General features: G+C 39.3%; 1 protein-coding gene across 1 annotated transcript; it reads right to left on the reverse strand.

The window, feature by feature from the left end:
- Window positions 1-2,666: 2,666 nt before the first annotated feature.
- LOC107286332 (phospholipase A2 inhibitor and Ly6/PLAUR domain-containing protein-like) lies at window positions 2,667-12,879 on the reverse strand. The gene is made up of 5 exons (XM_015814683.1): window positions 12,831-12,879; window positions 11,279-11,395; window positions 8,185-8,340; window positions 6,897-7,037; window positions 2,667-2,875 (listed from the first exon to the last, which is right to left on the reverse strand). The coding sequence occupies exons 1-5, from the start codon at window positions 12,877-12,879 to the stop codon at window positions 2,667-2,669; spliced, it is 672 nt and encodes a 223-aa protein (XP_015670169.1).
- Window positions 12,880-21,923: the final 9,044 nt, after the last annotated feature.

Raw genomic sequence — 21,923 nt, forward strand, 5'->3', positions numbered from 1 at the left:
TTAATATATTAGAAAGACTTCAGAAAAGGATCTCTACAAGAATGCCGTTATTCACTAAAAGCTTATGTACTATTGTGACTAACAAAAATATAGACTTCGAAATTAAAATAGTCATATGGGTTTCTGTCTCTGTCTCTTTAGCTCAGGGGTCTTCAAACTTGGCCCTTTTATGACTTATGGACTTCAACTCCCAGAATTCCTTAGCCAGCATGCCTGGCTGAGGAATTCTGGGAGCTGAAGTCCACAAGTCATAAAAGGCCAAGTTTGAAGACCCCTTCTCTATCTTATTGGCAGCTGGTTGGCTGTCATGCAAAACAGAGTTTGATGGTATTTTTCACATGTATCTGACGCATTGGTGGAATATATATATCCAATAGAACCCATATCATATTCCCAGACTGTATATATGCACAAATAAATCCTGTTTCATAAGTTTTAGTGACTTACTTCTATGGAAACCAACATCGATTAAATACTGGTCACTCACAAAATTCTCACTGTTGAGAAGTGGGGTACACTCTGGGTGTATGGTAAAACATCAAGATGATAGCCACAATGGTATGCTTGAAACTCCAGCCATTTCTTTTAGATCACAGAGTTTTGATTGCACCATCATGATCACTATCTTGATTCTCGATGCACCCATGATTCCAATGCCAAAAAGAATGAAACTATAGTAATCACTAATTGATACCGTAATTGACAATTGGATAATTGAATTAGCTGGATCCAGAAAATAGATCCAGATCTATATTGCAGGAATACTTGTCCTGACAGAGGTTTTGTAATGTGGAATTGCCCTTGTCCTGACAGAGGTTTTGCAATGTGGAATTAAATCAGCCCTGGAGTTTATTTTACCTTCATTTCAAGGAAAAGCATGAATTCTGATGATTCCACTGAAAACAGTTACACATTTTACATCAAGACCCCTCAAGACTTTGGGATCAGATCCCTTGTGTTTGTTTCCTAAATGCCAATTATAGCTATTCTGTATCTAAAGCCCATGACATTCAGGTTAAAGCTTTTGCCTGAATGTTACCAAAGAAGAGATAATATATGTGAAACAGAACTGAAAATCATTAATATTCCCATCTTTCAAGCTAAGCATTGATCAAAGGTTTAAAAAGTACATGCAGAATAAATAAAATCTTCCTGTAAGCTTAAGAAACAAATAAATCAATCTCTCGTATTTTGTTTCTTTCATTGATTTTATTCTTTAATGAATAAAAAAAACTGATTAGAAGCCAAATTCAATCAAACATTTAATCAAATGGTTGTCCTAATTTAATGACAATTACTATATATATATACATTTATTACAATAAGTAGGGGAACATAGAGGAGAGGCGGGTTTGTGGCTTAGTATCAATAGCCATAAGACCACCTCAGCATCTAGCAACTCAAATTTCTTCAAAATTCACATTTGCTGCAGAAAAGATTCTAACATTGGTCTGAAAGGGGAAAACTTTATACTAATTCTGAACTGAAATCTGTTCTTCCATCGAAAAAAGGCATCTGTTTTTCTACAACATTCTCAGCTTTTTTTTCAGTTCCTTCCACATGTGGGCCACCATTGATTTCAGATCAGTGCCCCCACTTATTCTTATGACATCAAAAGCTTTGGAAAGCTTAATTTTCAGTTCCGCTCCTGCTCCAGTCAAAATACTTCAAAAGGACAGTAGCAAAGAAGAGAACTTCTCTTTGGAGGGCCTCTGCTTCACCTCATCTCACTTTTCTTGAATTGTTCCACTGCCACCTGAAGTCAAAGGTTCCTTGGTTTATATTCCTCCTGCCCTGAGTACTTCAGGAACACCCAGAAAGTTAGTATCTCCACCCACCATATTGTGGAAGGAGCAAAAAGGGCGGGAGGGAAGTACCAATTTCCTTGCATCGGTCAGACGGTCTTTTCACATGTCTCTCCCTTCATCCATTACAACTCTAGGGTGCAGCCATGAGGATGTTTATAAAATATCACGAAGGTAGTAAAATAACATGGGGTCAGCAGTAAAATAACATGGGGTCAGTGTCAGAGGGGAAAGGACCTTACAGTAGAAGAATCTTCAAGCATTTCATCATAGCATTCCTTTAAATGCCCCTGCTTTCTCCAGAGCTGAGAAAGGCTTTGGAGACTTCACTCGTTGTATTACATTTTCTCTTGGATTTTACTGAGGGCTAGGAAATTGCATACTGCCTGGGAGATCATTGTACAGTACAGAATGGGGCTCTCTCAACTGCTTGGGAATTAAGATCAAGGATTCCAATTTTTCAACCTTGCTTGAAAAAATAGGCAATCATTTTTTAACATGCCCTTTCCATTCCCATCAAATTGAATGAGAAGGCTAAAAAATGCTATATCAAATATGACCCTAAGAGATGAACAATGAGTTCAGTCTTTGACCAACACATCAATACGTCAGTATTATACCAACTGCTATGACTATGATAACAATTCAAATCAGAACTGGTGGTTAAATAACCGCTTTCCATAATAGATGCTGTAAGCTGTAAACAACCAGCATGATGATGGATTAGGCCTTAATGCATCAAATGGCTAATGCTTGGCTCATCCAGAATTTTTCCATCAGTGATACCAGAGACCCAAAGATTAACATCTTTGGTTTAGCATCTGCATCATTTGCTCATAAACACAGTTGGCCCTGTTAGGATCAGAGCTGCAGCCTCAGAAAGCTCATCATGACTAAAAAGAAGAGTCTCACTGGTCCAGGAAAGCTGCTGGCTGTGCTAACGGCTGGCATGCATTCAAGGTTGGTGATTGTTGAACTGGCCTGGCTAAATGTTGCCGCACCTCCAATGGTAGCATCACAGACAGCATGGGTAGTGCAGCCCTTCATGGCAACTTTTGTAGATGTTTCTTCTGGTGTTTAGAAAGACAGAAAATTATAAATTGCATGTTAACCACAAGGGGGCAACAGATACACATCAATCCATTTCTTCAAGGCCAAAAAAATACAGTAGTCTACACCCACTTCTCCTAAGGTAGTTGGCCTTCCTTCTCAGAAAGAACCAATTTGCTGCATTTGTAATTTACATTTTGATAGAATGATTCATATCCTTTCTTTTAAATTAAAGATAGTCAACAGTCAAATCCTGTGCAACCTAATAAACAGAAAGCAGTGTAATAAAGAAGGACAATACCACAAAACTTTTTACAGACAACAGAATCAGCACCCAGCATCAACCATATTGCCTCAGCTAATTCATTTTGCTTCTGTAAACTCATAACATTTCCCATAAATTAGCTGAATGACGCAGTGGGCCTAAAACATATTTGTAAACTTGCCAGCCATTTGCCTACAGAGTAAAAAAAATGTTGGAACTCTTTTGGTCCCATAGATTTTGGACCTCTTATGATGGGCACTGACATATTTTAGAGTAAATAGCCAGGCTGTTCAGAATAGTTGCAGAAAAATGGGTTTTTCTTCCACATCTGATATTGATCTGAAGTGCTATGAGAAATGGAAAGGATGATCAGAAGGATGTTTAACAAAATAACAGATTTGGAAGGGACTTTGGAGGTCTTCTAGTTCAACCCCCTGCTCAAGCAGGAAACCCTATACCATTTTAGACCAATTGTCCAATCTCTTCTTTAAAAACTCTAGTGTTGGAGCACCCACAATTTCTGGAGGCAAGCTGTTCCACTGATGGTTCTAACTTCCAGGAAATTTCTCCTTAATTCTAAGTTGTTTCTGTCCTTGATTAGTTTCCATCCATTGCTTCTTGTTCTCCCTTCAGGTGCTTTGGAGAACTGGTTGACCCACTCTTCCTTGTGGTAGATATTGGAACACTGCTATCATATCACCCCCTAGTCCTTCTTTTCATTAAACTAGACATACCCAATTCCAGAAACCGTTCTTTATATGTTTTAGCCTCCAGTCCTCTAATTATCTTTGTTGCTCTTCTCTGCACTCTGTCTAGCGTCTCAACATCTTTTTTACACCATGGTGACCAAAGCTGGATGCAATATTCCAAGTGTGGCCTTAGCAAGGCATTTTAAAGATTACATTACATGTAATCTTGATTCTATCTCTCTGTTAATGCAGCCTAGGACCGTGATTGCTTTTTTAACAGCTGCAACACTCTGCTGGCTCATATTTAAGTGATTGTCCACTAGGACTCCAAGATCCCTCTCATAGTTACTACTTTTGAGCCAGGTACCACCTATTCTATATCTGTGCTTTTGGTTTTTCTTGCCTAAATGTAGAAACTTACTTTTCCCACCATTCAATTTCATTTTGTTAGATAGGGCCCCCTATTCAAGTCTGTCAAGGTCCTTTTGTATCTTGAGTTTATCTTCTGGAGTGTTGGCTATCCCTGCCAATTTAATATCGTCTGCAAATTTGACGAATTCCACTTCTAATCTCCTTGTTTAAATCGTTGATGAAAATATTGAAGAGTACTGTGCCTAAGACAGAGCCTTGTATACCCCACTGCATACTTCCCTCCATATAGATACAGTTCCATGAAGGAGTAGACATTACGTGTGTTTGGTCAGCCAGTTATGAATCCATCTGGTGGCGATGTATCTAACTCACATTTTTCTATCTTATCAAGTAGTAGGTTGTGGTCTACTTTATCAAACTTACTGAAGTCCAAGTAAATTTTATCCACAGCGTTTCATTACTCCACTAATTTTGTCACATTGTCAAAGAATGCAATAAGATTTGTCTGGCATTTGTCTGGCTGTCTTTGACAAACTCATGTTAGTTTCTGGTTATGACTTTGTTTGCCTCTAGGGGTTTGCAGATTTGTTGCTTGATTATCTTTTCCAGAATCTTCCCAGGTATTGATGTCAGGCTGATAGGTCTGTGGTTTCCTGGATTCATTTTTCCCCTTTTTTGAAGATAGGAATTACATCAGCTTCTTTCCAGACCTCTGGTAGTTCCCTAATGCTTCAGGATCTTTGAAAAATATAGTTTAAACGTTCCGAGATCAGGCCTGCCAGCTCCTTCAGAATTGGCATTGCTTAGTCTTGATATTGTTTAGAGTGTCTTGGTATTGCAGAGTGCCAGGTCAGGAGAGCTCAAAAGAGGCCGGGCAATTCGTCTAACACAGTTTATCTTGCCCTTTCCCCAGAGTCTTAAGGTAGAGTCAATATTTTTCTCTTTCCCATCTTATTTTCCCAGATAAGTTAGGCTGAGACGTGGTCTTTGATTAAAATAAGCCAGTGAACTTTAAGACTGAGTAAAAATATGAATTAAGGTCTCTACCATTCTAATCCATCATGCCAATGTCTACACTTAGCTGCTCTAAAAAACTGACTCCTTGCCCTACATTTGAAATGCACCCCTGGCATGTTAAATGGAAGTTCCATCTACTGCAACAGGTCCAAATCAAAGTTTCTTTCAAGTTTGACTTCAGGGGAATGTCTTATGTTGTTTTCCTGGCAACATCATAGAAACAGTTTGCCATAGCCTTCTGAGATTGTTTGATCCTTCTCCCATATATTTTATAACCCTGGGATATTCTGAAGATGTCTAATCTATGTACTATCCACCTGTGATCCTGCTCAGCTTGTCAAGACAAGCCAAAGTTAGCTAAGTACTGCCAAGTTTCTATCTGAAAAAACTGAGATATTGAGAAGACAGAGTTCAAAGATATAAAATACTTAAAAATAGAAAGAAAGAAAGAAATGCCCCAATTGTTTAAAAACCTAAGACCTCTTCTTTATAAATGTACATTCCATACCTGCTGAAAGCTTTCCCATCTATTTTACTGATGAATTTGACTGGCAGCAACATTCCTTTGCTCATGTTATTGGATCTTAATGCAAGAAAAAGCCATGTGCCCCCTCCCCCACAACACACATAATGCACAAGTTTTCAATGCATCTGTATCTCTGATGAGCACAACATTCATTTCTGCTTGCTGTGTTCCTATGAGTATCTTGCATAGTTCATAGTTCAGATTCCAAATACCAATAAAGTAAACAGCTTAAAGCATACTTGCCAGGGACTTTTGGGAGCTGAAGTCCATATATCTTCAAGTGCCAGGGTTGAGAAACACTGGCTTAAAGACTGCATTCCAACTTAAGATTGCAGATGCCTGCACAATGTCATGAGCTACTGATGTGGTTCTTCACCTCTAACTTTCCTAGATTCATGTTGGACTTCATGTCCCTTTTGGCAATATACTTAAAAAGCATCCAAGTTGTTTCATGCATCTTCTAATGATATGTCTCCAAACAAGTTTTACTGCTAACCTTTCAAGGAAATTGACAATGCCTGAATCAGTCCATGCCATTACTGGCTTGTTGGACCTGTCCTTGGCTTGGCATATAAGGACCTTCAAGGATTATGTCCTGCCAAATGATTCCTGAAATTAACACTGTGACAATCAGAGTTTCCAGTTTCACAACATCCCTCTGCATCTGATGAGTTTGATAAAGATTGATTAATATTTATTATCACATGAATAGTCAAGCTGACTATTGCTGCTGCAACCTTAAGAATTATTATTGGAAATTTTTTTTCTAGATAATTACCAAACTGGGTTCAGACATGGATTTTGCTCAGAGACAGCATTGTTGCCCTGATAGATACTCTCTGTTAAGAGAGAGACAAAGGGACTAAAACAAAATCTCTTGGTGACTTTTAATACTGTTGACCATAGTGGCTAACTGACATAGCAAAGATAGCCGGAGGAAAGTTAGTAAAATTCAATAAACTCTTTAATTAATTGAAAACTTTCTGCATAAAATTGCCATATGATAAATATTTGGACAAGTTTCATTAGACACAACAATTATTATTTTCTTATCTTCCATGCCTTATATAAGGTTCTCCATGCTGTATATATTTTATTTAAATGGTTGTTTTCTAAGATGCAGCCTAATATCAAACCCCAGAAGAACCCATATAAAATGCTGAATAAATTACCAAAATGTATGTATCCAGCCAAATCAATGCACTGAGACTCGGATCCAACACAATCAACAGTGTCATCCTTACAAGAATCAGGAAATGAAGCATAGCAGGCTGGGCACCGAAGACCATTGACCTTGGTATCTAATTCTGGCACTGAATAAAGAGAAAAATTGTGGAAACTATATCAAACAGCATAATTAAATAAGACAATGACATCTCTATGGGTTAAATATTTTTTGCGGGGCGGGGATTCCTTGTTTTGAGCATGTTTCTATTAGTCAGTTGATGGGATATTACAGAAGATTAAACAATTTTGTACCTTGTTCTATCTTTTCAAGATCTCTTTTCCCCCACTCACAATAGCAGTAAACATAAACTAAGCATTTTAAGATTCATGTTCCTCATCAATCATAATTCTTATGTTTGTTAGGGCAATTTTCTTGTCCCTAAGAACTGAGCTCAGTGAATGAAAGAATGCTTCTTATAAAGGATTTGTTTGACTGCTTATATTGATAACTTTAGGCTATTTCATTTTAGACTGTTCACTGAATTGTTATAAATGTGCACAAGGCAAATTACCCATTTGTATATTGATATATATATATATATATCTTGTGTGTCGTTTTTAATGTCCTTGTTATGCTGTCTCTGCTTTCAGTATGTTCTTGAAAAAGAAATGCATTTTCTGAAACTTTTTAATGGCCTTGGAATTCTTCCCTCTTTTGTTTACTTCATTTTTGATATTCCTCTTCCCTTGTTCCAACCTTGCTAGAAAGCCAGGAGCCCAACTCAGAACAATGTTGTCAGAACTCTTCCAAAGAGGTTGGAATAGCCATTTCCAGATTAAAAGATTTTACATCTCATTTCTCTGCTCCATCTGCTAATATGGAAATGGCACCTTGAAAGCAAAAAGTTCACTTTTTAGATTAAGTACAGATTTAAGATTGTGCAATGATCCTTCCAAAAGTGTACAATGAAGTTTAAGTTTATAAGTATAAGCCAACAATATGTGTCTGGCTCTGCTGATCACTTGGGCTTAAAATGAATATGGAAATGATATATTTCTCCAATTTCTTTTTAGAATTTATGTAATCAAATTTGAATCAGGACCATTCTTTCTAGAGTGTGGGAGGTCTAAATTTTCACTGCTGACTTTTTCCTTCTTATTAGGCTATCTGGTTATATTTAATTTTTTTTTTATCCTGGCCTTAGCTTGCTCACTCTGCTTTTATTAAATGCTCCTTGAGTGAAATCATTTGTACAAAAGCACAAGGGAGTAAAGCTCAGAATAGATACCTACATTTGACTGGAAAATCTGTATTGCAGGCATTGTGCTCACAGCAAAAAACACTGGTCCTTGATCTTCCTTTTTTACCCAGATTAATGTGAGCAGAACCACCTTCGCAGACACTTGATGGAACACAGCTTTTAATAATCCCCTCAGCCTGAAGTTCTTCTGCAGGGAGAAAAATAAATCGACATTTCTAACAGATAATGAGAATATGCTGACACTAAAAGTGGCAAAACCTATTTAAAATTACAATAAATATAAAGAGTAAGCACCCTGTTCAGATAACATATTTGACCCTGAAAATCACTAACCAGGGAAGAAATCTTTACTGGTGACTGGTGCATCACACAACCATTAACTAGTTCAGTAGTCATAATTTGGAGATAGAATCTCCACCACCCATGAATCATTACACCAAGAGTGACACAGTTTCATAATATCTGTAGCCTGTTTGCCATTGGCCATACAAGCAGAGATGCAGCAGTGGGCAAAGCCTGGCCACTGCAGCCATCCTAGGTTTGGAATGTGTGTTTTATAAGCAGCCCCTTATATTTTTAGTCATTCTTTCTCCTCAGGATTTTTTCTTGGAGAACTAAAGGCATGAGCATCCCCAGAAACCTGCTACTTTCATTAAAAGTAGTGCTTTTTTTTGTCAAAGAACGCACGGAACGGCATTCTGGCATCTTTTTTGGAAGGGAAGAACCGGCTCCTTCTAAGCTGCCAGTGCAAGTAAAGCTCTGGCTCGGTGAAAGGAAGCTGCCCGGGGGAAATCGGGGGCATTGAAGGTCGACCCCGAAACACTTCCACGGTCCTGAAAGCAGAATCTCTTCTCTGCCTTGACTCATGGGGCTCCCCCCACCTCCGCCACCTGTCCTCAACCCTGTGTTGGCCACCAGGGACAGGACTGACTCCTGGAGTGAATCTTTTCGAGGGACCAGGCGCGCTCCCAAAGCAGCAGCGCCGCCACTGCCTTGGTTACTCTGGCTCTGGAGGAAGCCTCTGTGTCATCAGAGGCGGAGGAAGACGAGGTGGCAGAAGACATGCCGGCTCCGAACAAGCACCCTCTCAAAAGCTGCAGCAATGGCATCCATCAGCTGATGCTGCTCACGTTATCTGCACCTTGGAAGCTCCCTAAAGCGGTTCCTCCCCCACTCCGTAAAGGGTTTCCGACTGGAGCCGGAGCTGTGCACAAGTTCCGGCACCTTTTTTTTTTTTTTTTTTTTACAAAAAAAGCACTGATTAAAAGCAATATTTTGGCATTGTTCCCACAAGCTTCACCCCTTTTGTAAATGGTTGTGACTACCCCATAATGCACATATAAAAGGGGATTCAATTAGTCTAATCTGATTTATGACTGGGATCTGTTTAAAGCTACATCTAGTCTCCTAGTGTTAGTTAGCTAGATTAAGAGGCCTCCATTTGAGTTCCCACAACACATTACTCCCCTCCTGTAGGATTTCTCACTGCTGGACTGTATCAGGTAATTTGATGGATTACTTCTTCCCAACTACATTTACCTGGCCCATCAGAGCAGGAAGGCAGGATACGTTGTGGATCCCAACTATTAATAAAGTACACCTAGTGGGACCCAGGAAAAGGGCCTCTTCTGTGGGGGGTCTCCATTTTGGAACATCATTTCCCCAGAGATAAGATTGGCCCCCATCCTGCTTTTCTGCAAGGCCTAAAGACATGGTTTTGTCAGGAGGCTTGAGAATCCCATTTGGAGCCAATCAAGTGGTTGTGGGGTAAAGGTTTAAACTGTGAATTTTAAATTGTGGATTTTTAATATTGTTTTCTGCCCAGAGTCAGTGTGTGTGTGAGCTGGGCGGCTATATAAATTTGTTTAATAAATAAACAAATGTTAAAACACTATTATAAATTATTTCTATTGCTATTCTTCACCTTCCAGCCAAGTTTACTGATAAAGCAAATTGCAGAATAACTCAAGCATGCAAAATTGTCCAGAGTCATTTGGCATATAAATGTAATAATTATTAAAACAAGTGAAATGAGAGGACAAATAAAGTACTACAAACCTTTACAAGGGAACCTTTACCCTCCTGGATACCCAACTCTCCCCAGGCAAAGTGCATAATAGAAAATAGGTCTCTATCAAGAAGTCCCTTTGTAATTTCATAGCATCAGAGTGGTGTGGGAAGTCAGCCCCCCAGAGAAGGAAATATTAAAAGGGCAGGAAAATATATTTTCTTAAAAACGCAGGAAAGCATGCCCAGTTTTCTTAATAGCCCCAGGTCTCCCTTCCCCAAGCAGAAACCAGCTCTATAGAGATGCAGATGTAAATCCAGGGAGCTAGGAGATTAAGAAGACAAAGACCTAAAATCTACATACCTCACCCAAACTCTAAGAGTCATCAGCCCCAGGGAAGCAGAATATGACCTTTGGACATAATAAGATTGACCCATCACCATCAGAATACCAGAAAGGCACACTCAGACTCAGGTCAAAGTTCATGCCACAGGAACAACTCCAAACAAAAGGCTCCAGAGGGTATAAAAACCTACTCCCTACATGGGTTCAGCCCCTTTTTTTCACTTCTCTTGCTGCCAGAACCATCTTCCTGTCTGGCTCTCCTCTCCAATAAACTACAACCTTCTTCCCAAAGCAGTTGCCATGTTTATTCCCAGCTTGGATGAACCATGATGAAGACTTTTCTTTCAACAGTGGGAAGGGGTTATGCAGTAGACAGGGCTGCTGTCTCCAGAGGGTAAGAAAATGGCTAAAGTTTTATTGCCTGCTGGCCAGCTGAACTTTTGCAGTTTGATTCTGGTCCATCACTGAGTCCAACCCCCTTCTCCATACAGGAATGTATCCCTGGCAAGTGGTGTGCGGCTTCTGTTTGAAAGGACACCCACGACTTCTCTGTTTTGTCATTTTTAAGATGGTTCCATTTTCAAACAACTTTTATTGTTCATAGGATTTATTTTTTTAACATGCAATGGGTATTTGTTGTGCCAAATTAGGCAGCCACATGCAATTCTTCATGGAAGTTTTCTTTTTAAGTTTATTTATCAATTTTCAAGAACACAAAAGATATGAATATTCTGAAATCAACATATAATTCCTACTTTCCAATGTTACTTACCCAATACACTTTCAAATGCAACAATACCACAAGAGTCATGTTCTGAAGGACATACTTCTATGTTACCGGAACAGTTGTGACCTTGACCAATGCAAACTTCACATTCCAGAGCAAAACCTGGAGAACAGAGATGGAAAAAATGGTCATATATATATATCTGTTTAATTTTTGGAAGAGAAATTATTAAATTTACTTAGTTGTGAAGTCTGAAATGTCCCCTTAGGGTTTAACCAAAAATACTATTTGCAATTCCCATTGCTAACTAAAACAAGCTATGAATGTATATATAGATAACCATTTGTTTATATGACGTGTGAAAAAAAAGCAGAATGTGTAAATTTGTATTTGGGGCAATATTAAATGAGCCCACATACTTCATACAGATGAACTAATTATTCTGCAATGCTATTCTGGATTTTTGCCAGAAATCAGGGATAAATGGAAGCACATGACTGCCAGGATGCATAACCTGTTCATAAACCTGTTCATAAACCAGCTTGGCCTCATTAGTAAAACATTTCTCTGGTTTATATCAAAGAATTATCTGTATGCTTATGCCATTTCACAAACCTGTTGCATTATACATACTCTTTCCTAAAAATAATACAAACAAATTTGAAAGTGAAATTCCCCAGAACCTTATATAGATCAGACAAATTTGCACAAATAAATCTGTCATTCAGAAGGAGATTTCAGAAAATGAAAAACGTACAATTATTTGTTAATGATGAAGCTACAGAAATGCCTATCTGAGTTTTTTAATATTAATGTACTTCTTGAAGGCAGCTTGATGATTGAAAACAAGTATGAATTACAAACAGTAAGAAATCATATCTGAAATAATAAAATCTGAAAAGGGTACAGCAGATAAAACAAGGCATTAGGTCAAAACCTAGCCATTCAATAAAAAGAATGCCTGACCAAATAGGAAGATTTTGGAGAGCCGGCAAACACCGTAACAGCAGAATTCTACACTTACATGTCATGTAATTTTTTTCCCTGTTCAATCTTGTTTGATTCTCGAAGAGTGTCTGGACAAGTCCCTCCATTTTCTTAGCAAGGTTTTCAGAAATGGTTTGCCATTGTGAAAAACTGATTAATCGGATCTTGACCAGAACTTCTGTTCATTTGCACAATAAAATCCTTATATAAGTGGCCCAAATAATGTGATTTAAGTTTATTTACATTATCTATGTAATGCTGTCATTTCCCAGATTGTTTAAATTACTTCAGTTGCATCATTTGTACTGTTACAATGATGCACCTTTCAGGTTACTAGGTTTTAAGGAATAAGGAACTTTCCCCCCACCCAATTAGTCCATTAACATGAGGTTTCACTGTGTTCTAAACCAAGGAACATAAAACCTGCTGGGTATTCTCTTGTCCAATCCAAAAAGTCAGATCTCCATAGAAAAAGAAATAAATAACTTGTATTGTGTCAATCTTTTCAAGCATCTGTGCTGTGTACACATAAAAGGGACAATACAAAGGCACCACATCTGTTCTTCCCACACCATTTTATACCACCATCACCAAAGAAGGAGCTACTCACCACTGGCTATCAGTGCTGAGAGGAGACCAAAACTGAGGAAAGCCTGCATTGTTGCTAGGTTAGAACTGGGCTAAACCTCTCATGTGGCCAGCTTTTTAGCTAGGAAGGATACCTTCAATTACTACAAATGAAGGAGTGTCCCAAAGCATCCTTTCTCCTCAAGGTACAATGGAGAGGAAGTTACATAATAATGACATACCTCTTGACCAATGCAAGCCAGATCACCTACACTGCAAAAGCTGCTTTGGCTTCAGATAGGTTTAAGGTGCTGGTTTTAACTGAAGTCCAAGAGGGGAAGGACTCAGAAATAAGGAGATAGCTTTTTCCTGTCCTCAATTCTGTTTGAACTGTGAATTCTACTCAAAAGAGGATACTCCAGGTACAAAGAAGGCAAAAAAGACAATTTGATAGTCACAACTGCATTGTTGTACCCACCATGCTGACTTTTTTCAACCTATCATTTGTAACATCCTGCTGAGTATTTTCAATTTAGGAGCTGGGATCCTGGAAGCAGGTCTTCTCCTTCACCACTGCATCTCTATAGTAACACCCCCCCCCCCAAAAAAAAATCCATTTGGCCTCTATTATACAGCAATCATCTTCCAGAAAGCTGCTCCAACATGCCTGTTAATATCCCTGCTTTGCCTGCCATCTGTTTGGCAGGATGCTGTTTAAATCCTATTATGTTCTTAATTAGAGTTAGGATGTGTCTTTATGGTTTTACTGTTTTAAGATGTGTGCTTGCAGCCATAGAAAAGTAATGAAAAATAAGAGAGAGGAAGGAAGGAAAGATGAATTAGTCACATTTTAACCTGTGCAAAGGGGTGCCCTTCCCGCAGATCCACCCAAGAAGCCTTCCAGGTAGCCAGACATCACATAACATGACTTAACAGGGGCACTTAGAGCTTGTTCTCACGTAACTCCATGCCTTGAATATATAGTTCCAGATTCACAAGTCTTTCTTCAGAGGAAGCCTATAATGTTTCATAAAACAAACTGCAAGGACACCAAGATCTAGTTTTCACACTGTACTGATCCATGGTTTGTAGGATAAATTACATTGGGCTGTGTATCATTGTTTAGAAAACCACTATGTATCATTGTTTAGAAAACCACACTGCAGGATTCAAAAGCAGTTTAAAATACTATTTGGATTGATTTAGTACATTGCCCTGACGTATCCTTTTGTCTTAGCATAATGCTAGCAAAATTTTGTAGTACTAGCAACAATTAAAGCAATGTTTGGATTTAGCATAACAAGCAATGATAAATTAGTGATACTGTAATGGTCCTAACTGAGTTTCAAGAAACAAAAGACCTACAAATTTCTTATTGTTTTGTTAATTGCAGTGTAGTGTCACATTTGAATCCTACCATTATAGCTGTTATTTACTGCCTTTTATTGAAACAAATCAGATTCATAAACCCTAGCTTAAATTAAAGGTAACCATAGTCAAGGCCATAGTCAGTTTGTCTTGATTTAGACATAAAGCTAAACCACAATTAGCCTGAAATAGAAGTAAAAAAAAAACATGTTTCTTAACATAAAACTTATTCCAGTTTTTTTTTATTAAAAGTTTTATAAAATTTACATTATAAATCCCCCTTACCCACCCCTCCCAACCCCATCCCCCCCACTCCCCAGAGCTGTTCCCAGGGTTACAAATATTAATCATAATCTAAATAACATTAACCAACTAATTGTATAACCAAATCTATAACACACTTTAACTCCCTTTTACAATAAATTTAAATAAATTAAAATAAAACACAACATGTAAAAGAAATAAACAACTTAATTATTAAACAAAACTACTACTCAAAATTATAATAAAATCAGTATTAATTTACCTATAAACATTTAATAAACTATTAACAATAACAATATTCTCAAATTTACCCAAAAGCCAAATGGAATTTTTCAGTCCCATATTTTTTCTGAATATAATCTATCCATCTTCTCCAAACCGAAATATATCTTTCATATGACTGATCCTTCAAATAAGCAGAAATCTTAGCGGAAATCTTAGCCATTTCCGCTAAATTTGACACTTTAAGCAACCAATCTTCTACAGTAGGCAAACAATCCGTCTTCCAATATTGAGCTACTAATAATCTTGCAGCTGTTATAAGATTCAACATCAGATTCATTTCTTTGGCATCCACATCTTCCATAATAGATATTATGGAAAACTTATTCCAGTTTTGTTTTCCAATAGCCAAATATCAAGTGCAATTGTCTGCAAAAGAAATACCTAAATATGAAGAGCTGCTGCAAGGATTTTCATTGGGCATTAAGATCAAATAAAGTAAAAATGTTGATTGTATGGTCAAAACATCACTCCTGTTTTACTTATGTATGAGTACAGGCAGTCCTTGCCAATTGGGACCAGCAATTCTGTTGCTAAGTGATAGTCATTAAGCAAGACACATGAATATAACAGACTTACCTCACTTCCACTAGTCATTAAGTGAATCACCTGTCTTTGTTAAGCAAGGCATCACATGACCAAACTTGCAATTTGACTGCTGGCTTCCCCCCTTCACCATGGGTGTAAAACTTGATCGTGTCACATGACTTATCGTGACGTATCACAACATTTTTTGCCTTTGTGGAGCTGGGGCGGGCATGGCCTGTGTGTGACACATTCGGCCTGCAGGCTGCCAGTTTGACACCCCTGCCCTTCACCTTGCTTGTTGGAAGTCAGTTGTGAAGCACGCAAATGGTGATCCCAAGATGCTGTGATGGTGGTAAAGTCCTACTGGTTGCAAAGTGCCTGAATCTCAATCTCATAACCATGGGGACACTGCAATGGTCATAAATGTGAGGATTGGTTGTAAAGTTATTTCTGAGCACCACTATAACTTGTAATGATTGCTAAACAGAACAGTCATAAAGTGAGGACTATTTGTATAAGGACTCTATTCTTTGATATTGTTATTGTGGCCATCTTGCCATAGGCAAATGTGAAAATCTGGGTGTAAAGAACAATGAGTCACTCTGACTTCCTTTCAAACTGACAAGCCCATGAAAACAATTTTTCCAAGCGTACGTCATCACTGCCACCCACATATCACCTCTTTCTCTAAATAGGAAATCTTGTCATCACCCAACATTCCAGCTGGGCCTTTGCTCTGAAACCATAACTTGTCTTTCCTCCAGTGATGGCATTTTCTTCACTTCCTTCACCCATGGTCAAGAATTCAGGCCTTTCAGGCAAGTGAGCCTCTCAATTAAACACTATCCATGATCTTTCATCAGGGTTGGACCACACCTTTTTCATGTTACTTGGTTTGGCTGCCTATCTGGAACTTTCAAAACAAAGGTTTTGTTTACTTATTTTAATATATTTCTCAAAACCAATGGCCAGGGCCAGACTAAGCAATGTTGTAGTACTGCTTGATGTGATGCACCAAAAGCCATCTAAATTATTCTGGCTTTGGAAGTAAAAAAAAAAAAAATCTCACAAGCAAAATCTCCTGCAATCTGGCAGTAAATATCCAACAAGAATATGAGAATTAGTAATAACATTAGTTATTAATGAACACTGCTCCACAGATAGCTATCTCTGTGATTTTTCCAGCTGTGAAGCACAGCTGGCTCAACTTTACTATTGTAGCTCTTGGTTGGGTTTTCTTTCTTCTAGAGCATGGGTGTCAAACTTGCAATGTCACGTCACGTGTCGCAACGTATAATGACTTTTTTCCCATTGCTGGCAATGGGGTGGGACGCGGTTTTGGTGTAATGCATCTGGCCCGCGGGCCAGCAGTTTGACACCCCTGCTCTAGAGTTTAGTTTTTAAAATTGGATGCATTTGAGAGTGTGAGAATTGCATTCCCATCTAAACCTAGTACTTGGGCAATCAGTTTCAAAGCAAATGTGGAGACACAAATTGCTTGAACAGAATTACATAGAGATATTCGGTAATTTGCTTGCCTGGCATGTAATGTTTCCTGTTTGCAAGCAGTATTAAAGCAATATTTTTATTGATCAGATAAATCTGTCATCTTTTTTTAAAGTATTTTTTCCCTTTCCCTTTTTCATCTGCAAGAAACCGTAAGCCAATTCCAGTATGCATCCAGCTAAATAAAAATGAAAAACTTTCCCATTCATTGCAGACTTGCCTAAACCTCAGGGTGGCAGCATCTCTTTGTAGCATTTGTTTATTGTTTATACATTAAATTTGTGTTTTATATTTTTCTATACAAGACTCAAGGGGTCTTAGACTAATAACAAAACATGTAAAATATAATAAAAATACAATTAAATGAAAATCACTATTATTTATTTATTTGTTCAATTTCTCTATGGCCGCCCATTTCAGTCAATGACTCTGGACAGCTTACAATTCAGAAAATATTACAAAATTTAAAAAACATTTTAAAACAATAAAAACAGTAAAAAAAAAATTTAAAAACATCCAATTCAAAATACACAAAAGCAAGATATTTGGCCCATTAGCAAAATAGCCCAGAAACGAGGCCTTTAGCACATTCAGCAACCCAGGCCCAGGAACATAGCCAGATTTTTAAGGCCTTACGAAAAGCTAACAGGGTTGGGGCCATTCTGATCTCCAAAGGGAGGATGTTCCATAGAGCAGGGGCCACTGCAGAAGTAGTTCACCTTTTGTTCCCCACCAGCCAACATTCTTTGGCTGACAGGATCTGCAGCATGCCCATTCTGCTTGACATAATTGGACAGGTAGAGACTCTTGAAAAAAGACATTCCCTTAGGTACCCTGGTCCCAAGCAATGTAGAGCTTTATAAGTAACCTCCAACATCTTGAATTGCATCTGAAAACATCCCAGTAACCAATGCAGCTCATACAGAAGTGAGATTATGTGTGCTGTATATCTGGCACCATTTACTACCTACGAGACCGCATTCTGCACCAGTTGGACTTTATGAATGGTCTTCAAGGACTGTCCCATGTAGAGTGTATTACAGTAGTTTTATCTGGAGGTAACAATGGTATGAGTTACTGTGAGCAGGGGCTCCTGATCCAGGTATGGGTGCAATTGGCACACCACCCACAGCTGCTTAACCACAGCTGCCACCTTCTCTGGACCCCCAGATTGTGCACCAAATCTGTTTGGAGCAGTGCAGCCCCATCCAGAATCAGAGAATCATTGTCTCCGGGAGGTTCATATACCCACACCCAGTCCATCTTGTTTGGGTTGAGTTAAAGCCCGTTTGCCCCATCTATCCTCAACAACCTTCAGTCACTGGGATAGGACGTCCATGGCATTACTCAAGGGGCCTGGGGCACAAATATAAAGCTGAGTGATTCTATTAAAATCATTATTAAAACCAATTTGGTTAACAAGTAAAACTTGAAAAGGAGATGTGAATTTTCTTGATTCCTGAGACATCAGAGTCAAACACACTACTTTGTAAAATGCACTCTGTATTTTGAGAACCAAATAGAGAGCCAAATAGCCACAGTGAAGATGTGAAAACATATTGAAGTAATAATACTGCTCTCTTCCAGGTTGGAAAGTCATATTTTCATAATGTAGTTTGGTTCTGTTGCTAGGGTTTGAGAGGAAGATGCCAATACATTGATAAAGCACTGCATCATAGCCTACAGGTGCTGCTTCTTTGAAGGCTTTATTTGGCATGATACTATAATTGGTGATACTTTTTATTTTCCTTTCCTTTCCTCCTTCGGGTCAGTGTTGATTGACCCCTACAGTTGATTGATTACCCCTACTGTTGATTGATCCCTACAGTTTTCTTGGCAAGTTTTCAGAAGTTCTTTCCCAATGCCTGTTTGATAGGGATGAGAGAGAGGGACTGACTCAAAGTCAACCAGTTGGCTTTGTTCCTAAGATGGGACTAGAACTCATAGTCTCCCAGTTTCTACCCTGGTATATTAACTATTACACCATTAATGGCCACTGACTTTATACACATCTATTCTTCTTGGTTTAGGACAGGGCTTTTCAACTGTACCGGTTAGTACATTGTCACCTGGCAGGTGGTACACAACCATCCTAGAGAAGTGGTAGCAGGGGAGGGGAATGAGCTGAAGCAGCGGCAGCACCGCACAAGCCTGAGCAAGAGATGGGTGGAGCTGCAGGGCTGTCAGGGCTCAGCAGAAGCGCTGATCAACTGGAGCCCAGTGCCGATCCTGGCCCTTCTGCTGAGCCCCGCAGAACCACCGATCAGCTGGAACCCAGCACTGATCCTGGTCCTTCTGCTGAGCCCTGCAGAAGCACCAATCAACTGGAGCCCAGTGCTGATCCTGGTGCCTCTTCTGAGCCCTGAAGAAGCACTGATCAGCTCCTGGCACTTCTGCTGAGCCCTGCAGAAGCACCGATCAGCTGTTAGGGCTCAGCAAAAGTGCCAGGATCAGGGAAAGAAGGAAGGAAGGAAGGAAGGAAGGAAGGAAGGAAGGAAGGAAGGAAGGAAGGAAGGAAGGAAGGAAGGAAGGAAGGAAGGTGATGGGAATGAGAAGGAGGGAGGCAGGGAGGGAAAAAGGAAGGAAAAGGGTGGGAATGAGAGGCAGGAAAATGAGGGGAGGAAGGAAGGAAGAAAGGAAGGAGATGGGAATGAGAAGGAGGGAAAGAAGGAGGGGAGGGAGGGATGGAGGGATGGAGGGAGGAAGATAGGTAGGAAGGAAGGAAGGAAGGAAGGAAGGAAGGAAGGAGATGGGAATGAGAAGGAGGAAGGCAGGGAAGGAGGAAAAAAGGAAGGAAGGAACCTCCCCCCCCCGCGCCGACAGTAACCACAATGCTAATGCGGCCATCAATGAAATTGAGTTTAAAACCCTTGAAATAAAAGGTTATTAAACGAATCTGGTTTCCCCATTGACTTTGCTTGTCAAAAGGTTGCAAAAGGGGATCACATGACCTTGAGACACTGCAGCCATCATAAATATGAATCAGTTGCCAAGCATCCGAATGTAAATCACATGACCCTGGGAATGCTGAAACGGTCATAAATGTGAAAAATGGTTATAAGACACTTTTTTCAGTGCCGTTATAACTTTAAACAGTCACTAAGCAAACTGTTATAAGTTGAGGACTACTTGTTCTTTATCACTTTTTTCCTTTTGGGGAGGGGTCATCAAGTTTTTGACATCTTGCTAGGCAACTGTGGTACTCAGATATTGCCATATCCTAAAAGTGGTACAATGGGTGAAAAGGTTGAAAAGCCCTGGTCTGGGAAATGCAGGTGGGTCCTGCCCCATAAAATATATACATATGTATGTACAAAATGTCATACTTTGTTTCAGTTCATTCATCCTCATCTACCTTCAATTTTCCATGATCATCTTTCCATGGCACTATGGAAAGTATTCATTCACCTGTTTATTTTGTAAAATGTATTCTCTTATATGAAAAGTCAAGAATTAAACTAAGTAGAGCAAAGTTTCAAGATTTAAAATAAAAACAAAATGCAAAACTATTTGATCAAAAAGAACAAAAAAGATCATTTAAAACATTAGTATGTTCTAGAATTGCTAAGATTATCAGTTGGTTTAAGATACAGTATATTGTCTTGCAAGAGTCTTTGGAATCAAGATGGTAGATATGACTAAGGGGAGTGGGAAATCTTTTTTCAAAATGCATTTTGCATTTAATGCATGTTACAAAGGGGCCAGGCTTTCACTACATGGTTGCAATCAGTATCTTGATTTTTTTTTAATGCCCTTCCCCCATGGCAGACACCCATGTCTTCCTGAGTTAAGTAAAATTCCTAATAGCAATAGACTCATATAGCCATAACTGCATGGGAAATTATACACCAAATAGGATAGAAATATGTGTAGCTTTCCTTCATTTAAATATTCAACATCAAGTAATTTTTTTTTATTTAAAACATTTGTATGCTATAATTCCCCAAATGGTTTATACAATCAATTACATGAGAAGGAAAGGTTATACAAAAGTAACTCCTAGAAATCATGTTACGAGTGGTTTTTTTTGTTTATACATAAATATTAGAATACTTGCCTATCGTTCCAACATATATCTACCTAGTTATCTAAGCCTGAAGAAGGCACTGTATACGTTTTCTAAATCTTTTAAGAAAGTTTAATATGTTATAAAATATTATATCACAGAATACAGTAGTAATTTCAGATGTGCTAAAGAAATAACACATTTTGATAGCCAAACATTGCTAAAGTGTCTCAGGAAAATATTTGCATTTTTATATTGTGAACTGCAGAAATAGAATTTTATATATTTTATTACACCTGGGAAGGCAATTTTACACCATGTTTTTGCATTCTTTTCAAAATGCATGATACTTTTGCCCTCGGCAATTGATGGGAGTAGACATATTTTCCCTCCGTTGATATATAAAAGAAACATCATAACTGATCAATCTTTTCTATTTTTAGAACAGTAATAAAATGCTTGAAAGGGACTGGAGTTGGAGTGTCTGACTAAATCAGACATGTCAAACCCAAGGCCCGTGGGCCGGATGCGGCCCATGAAGTGGTTTCATGTGGCCAGCAGAACCATCCTGGAAACAGTGAGGGAATGGCCCCCACTGCCTTGGCCCTGGCCCAGGCCAGCCAGGAGCCAATGTACAATTTTGTGGTGGCCATCTATGCTGAAACACGTTCAGTCTTAGCTCCACAAGGCCATCTGGAAACCGTGAGGAACCAGCCCCTGCTGCGTTGGCCCCACCCCCTGGGTACATGCTGGGGAATGTCACCCTTTATGAGGAATGAAGAAATGCACCATCACCTGGAAGTGGCCAGCAAATGGCCCTCGCCTACTTCACATATCCGGCTTGATGGGCTCTGGGGGAGGGGTTTCGGCAGGCATAGCGCCGAGAGGCTGAGCCGGGCGGCGCAGATCCAAAAAGAAACGCGAGGCCGCCCAGCTCCCAGCCTGCCTGGTTTCAGCAGGCAGCAGGGCACTCTCCTCACAGCGCCAAGAGCTGAGTTGGGTGGTGTGAATCTGATGAGAAGTGCAATGCTGCCTAGCCCCCAGCCTGCCCAGTTTCAGCAGGCAGCAAGGTGCAAAGTTGGCGAGCTTCGCACCGCCCGGCTCAACCTCTCGGCGCTGTGAGGAGAGTGCTCCGCTGCCTGCCGAAACCATGCCCACCCAGTAGGCCATGCCCACTCCATC

Source organism: Protobothrops mucrosquamatus, unplaced genomic scaffold (assembly GCF_001527695.2).
Source record: "Protobothrops mucrosquamatus isolate PMUCROS unplaced genomic scaffold, P.Mucros_1.0 scaffold275, whole genome shotgun sequence".
Lineage (NCBI taxonomy): Eukaryota > Metazoa > Chordata > Lepidosauria > Squamata > Viperidae > Protobothrops > Protobothrops mucrosquamatus.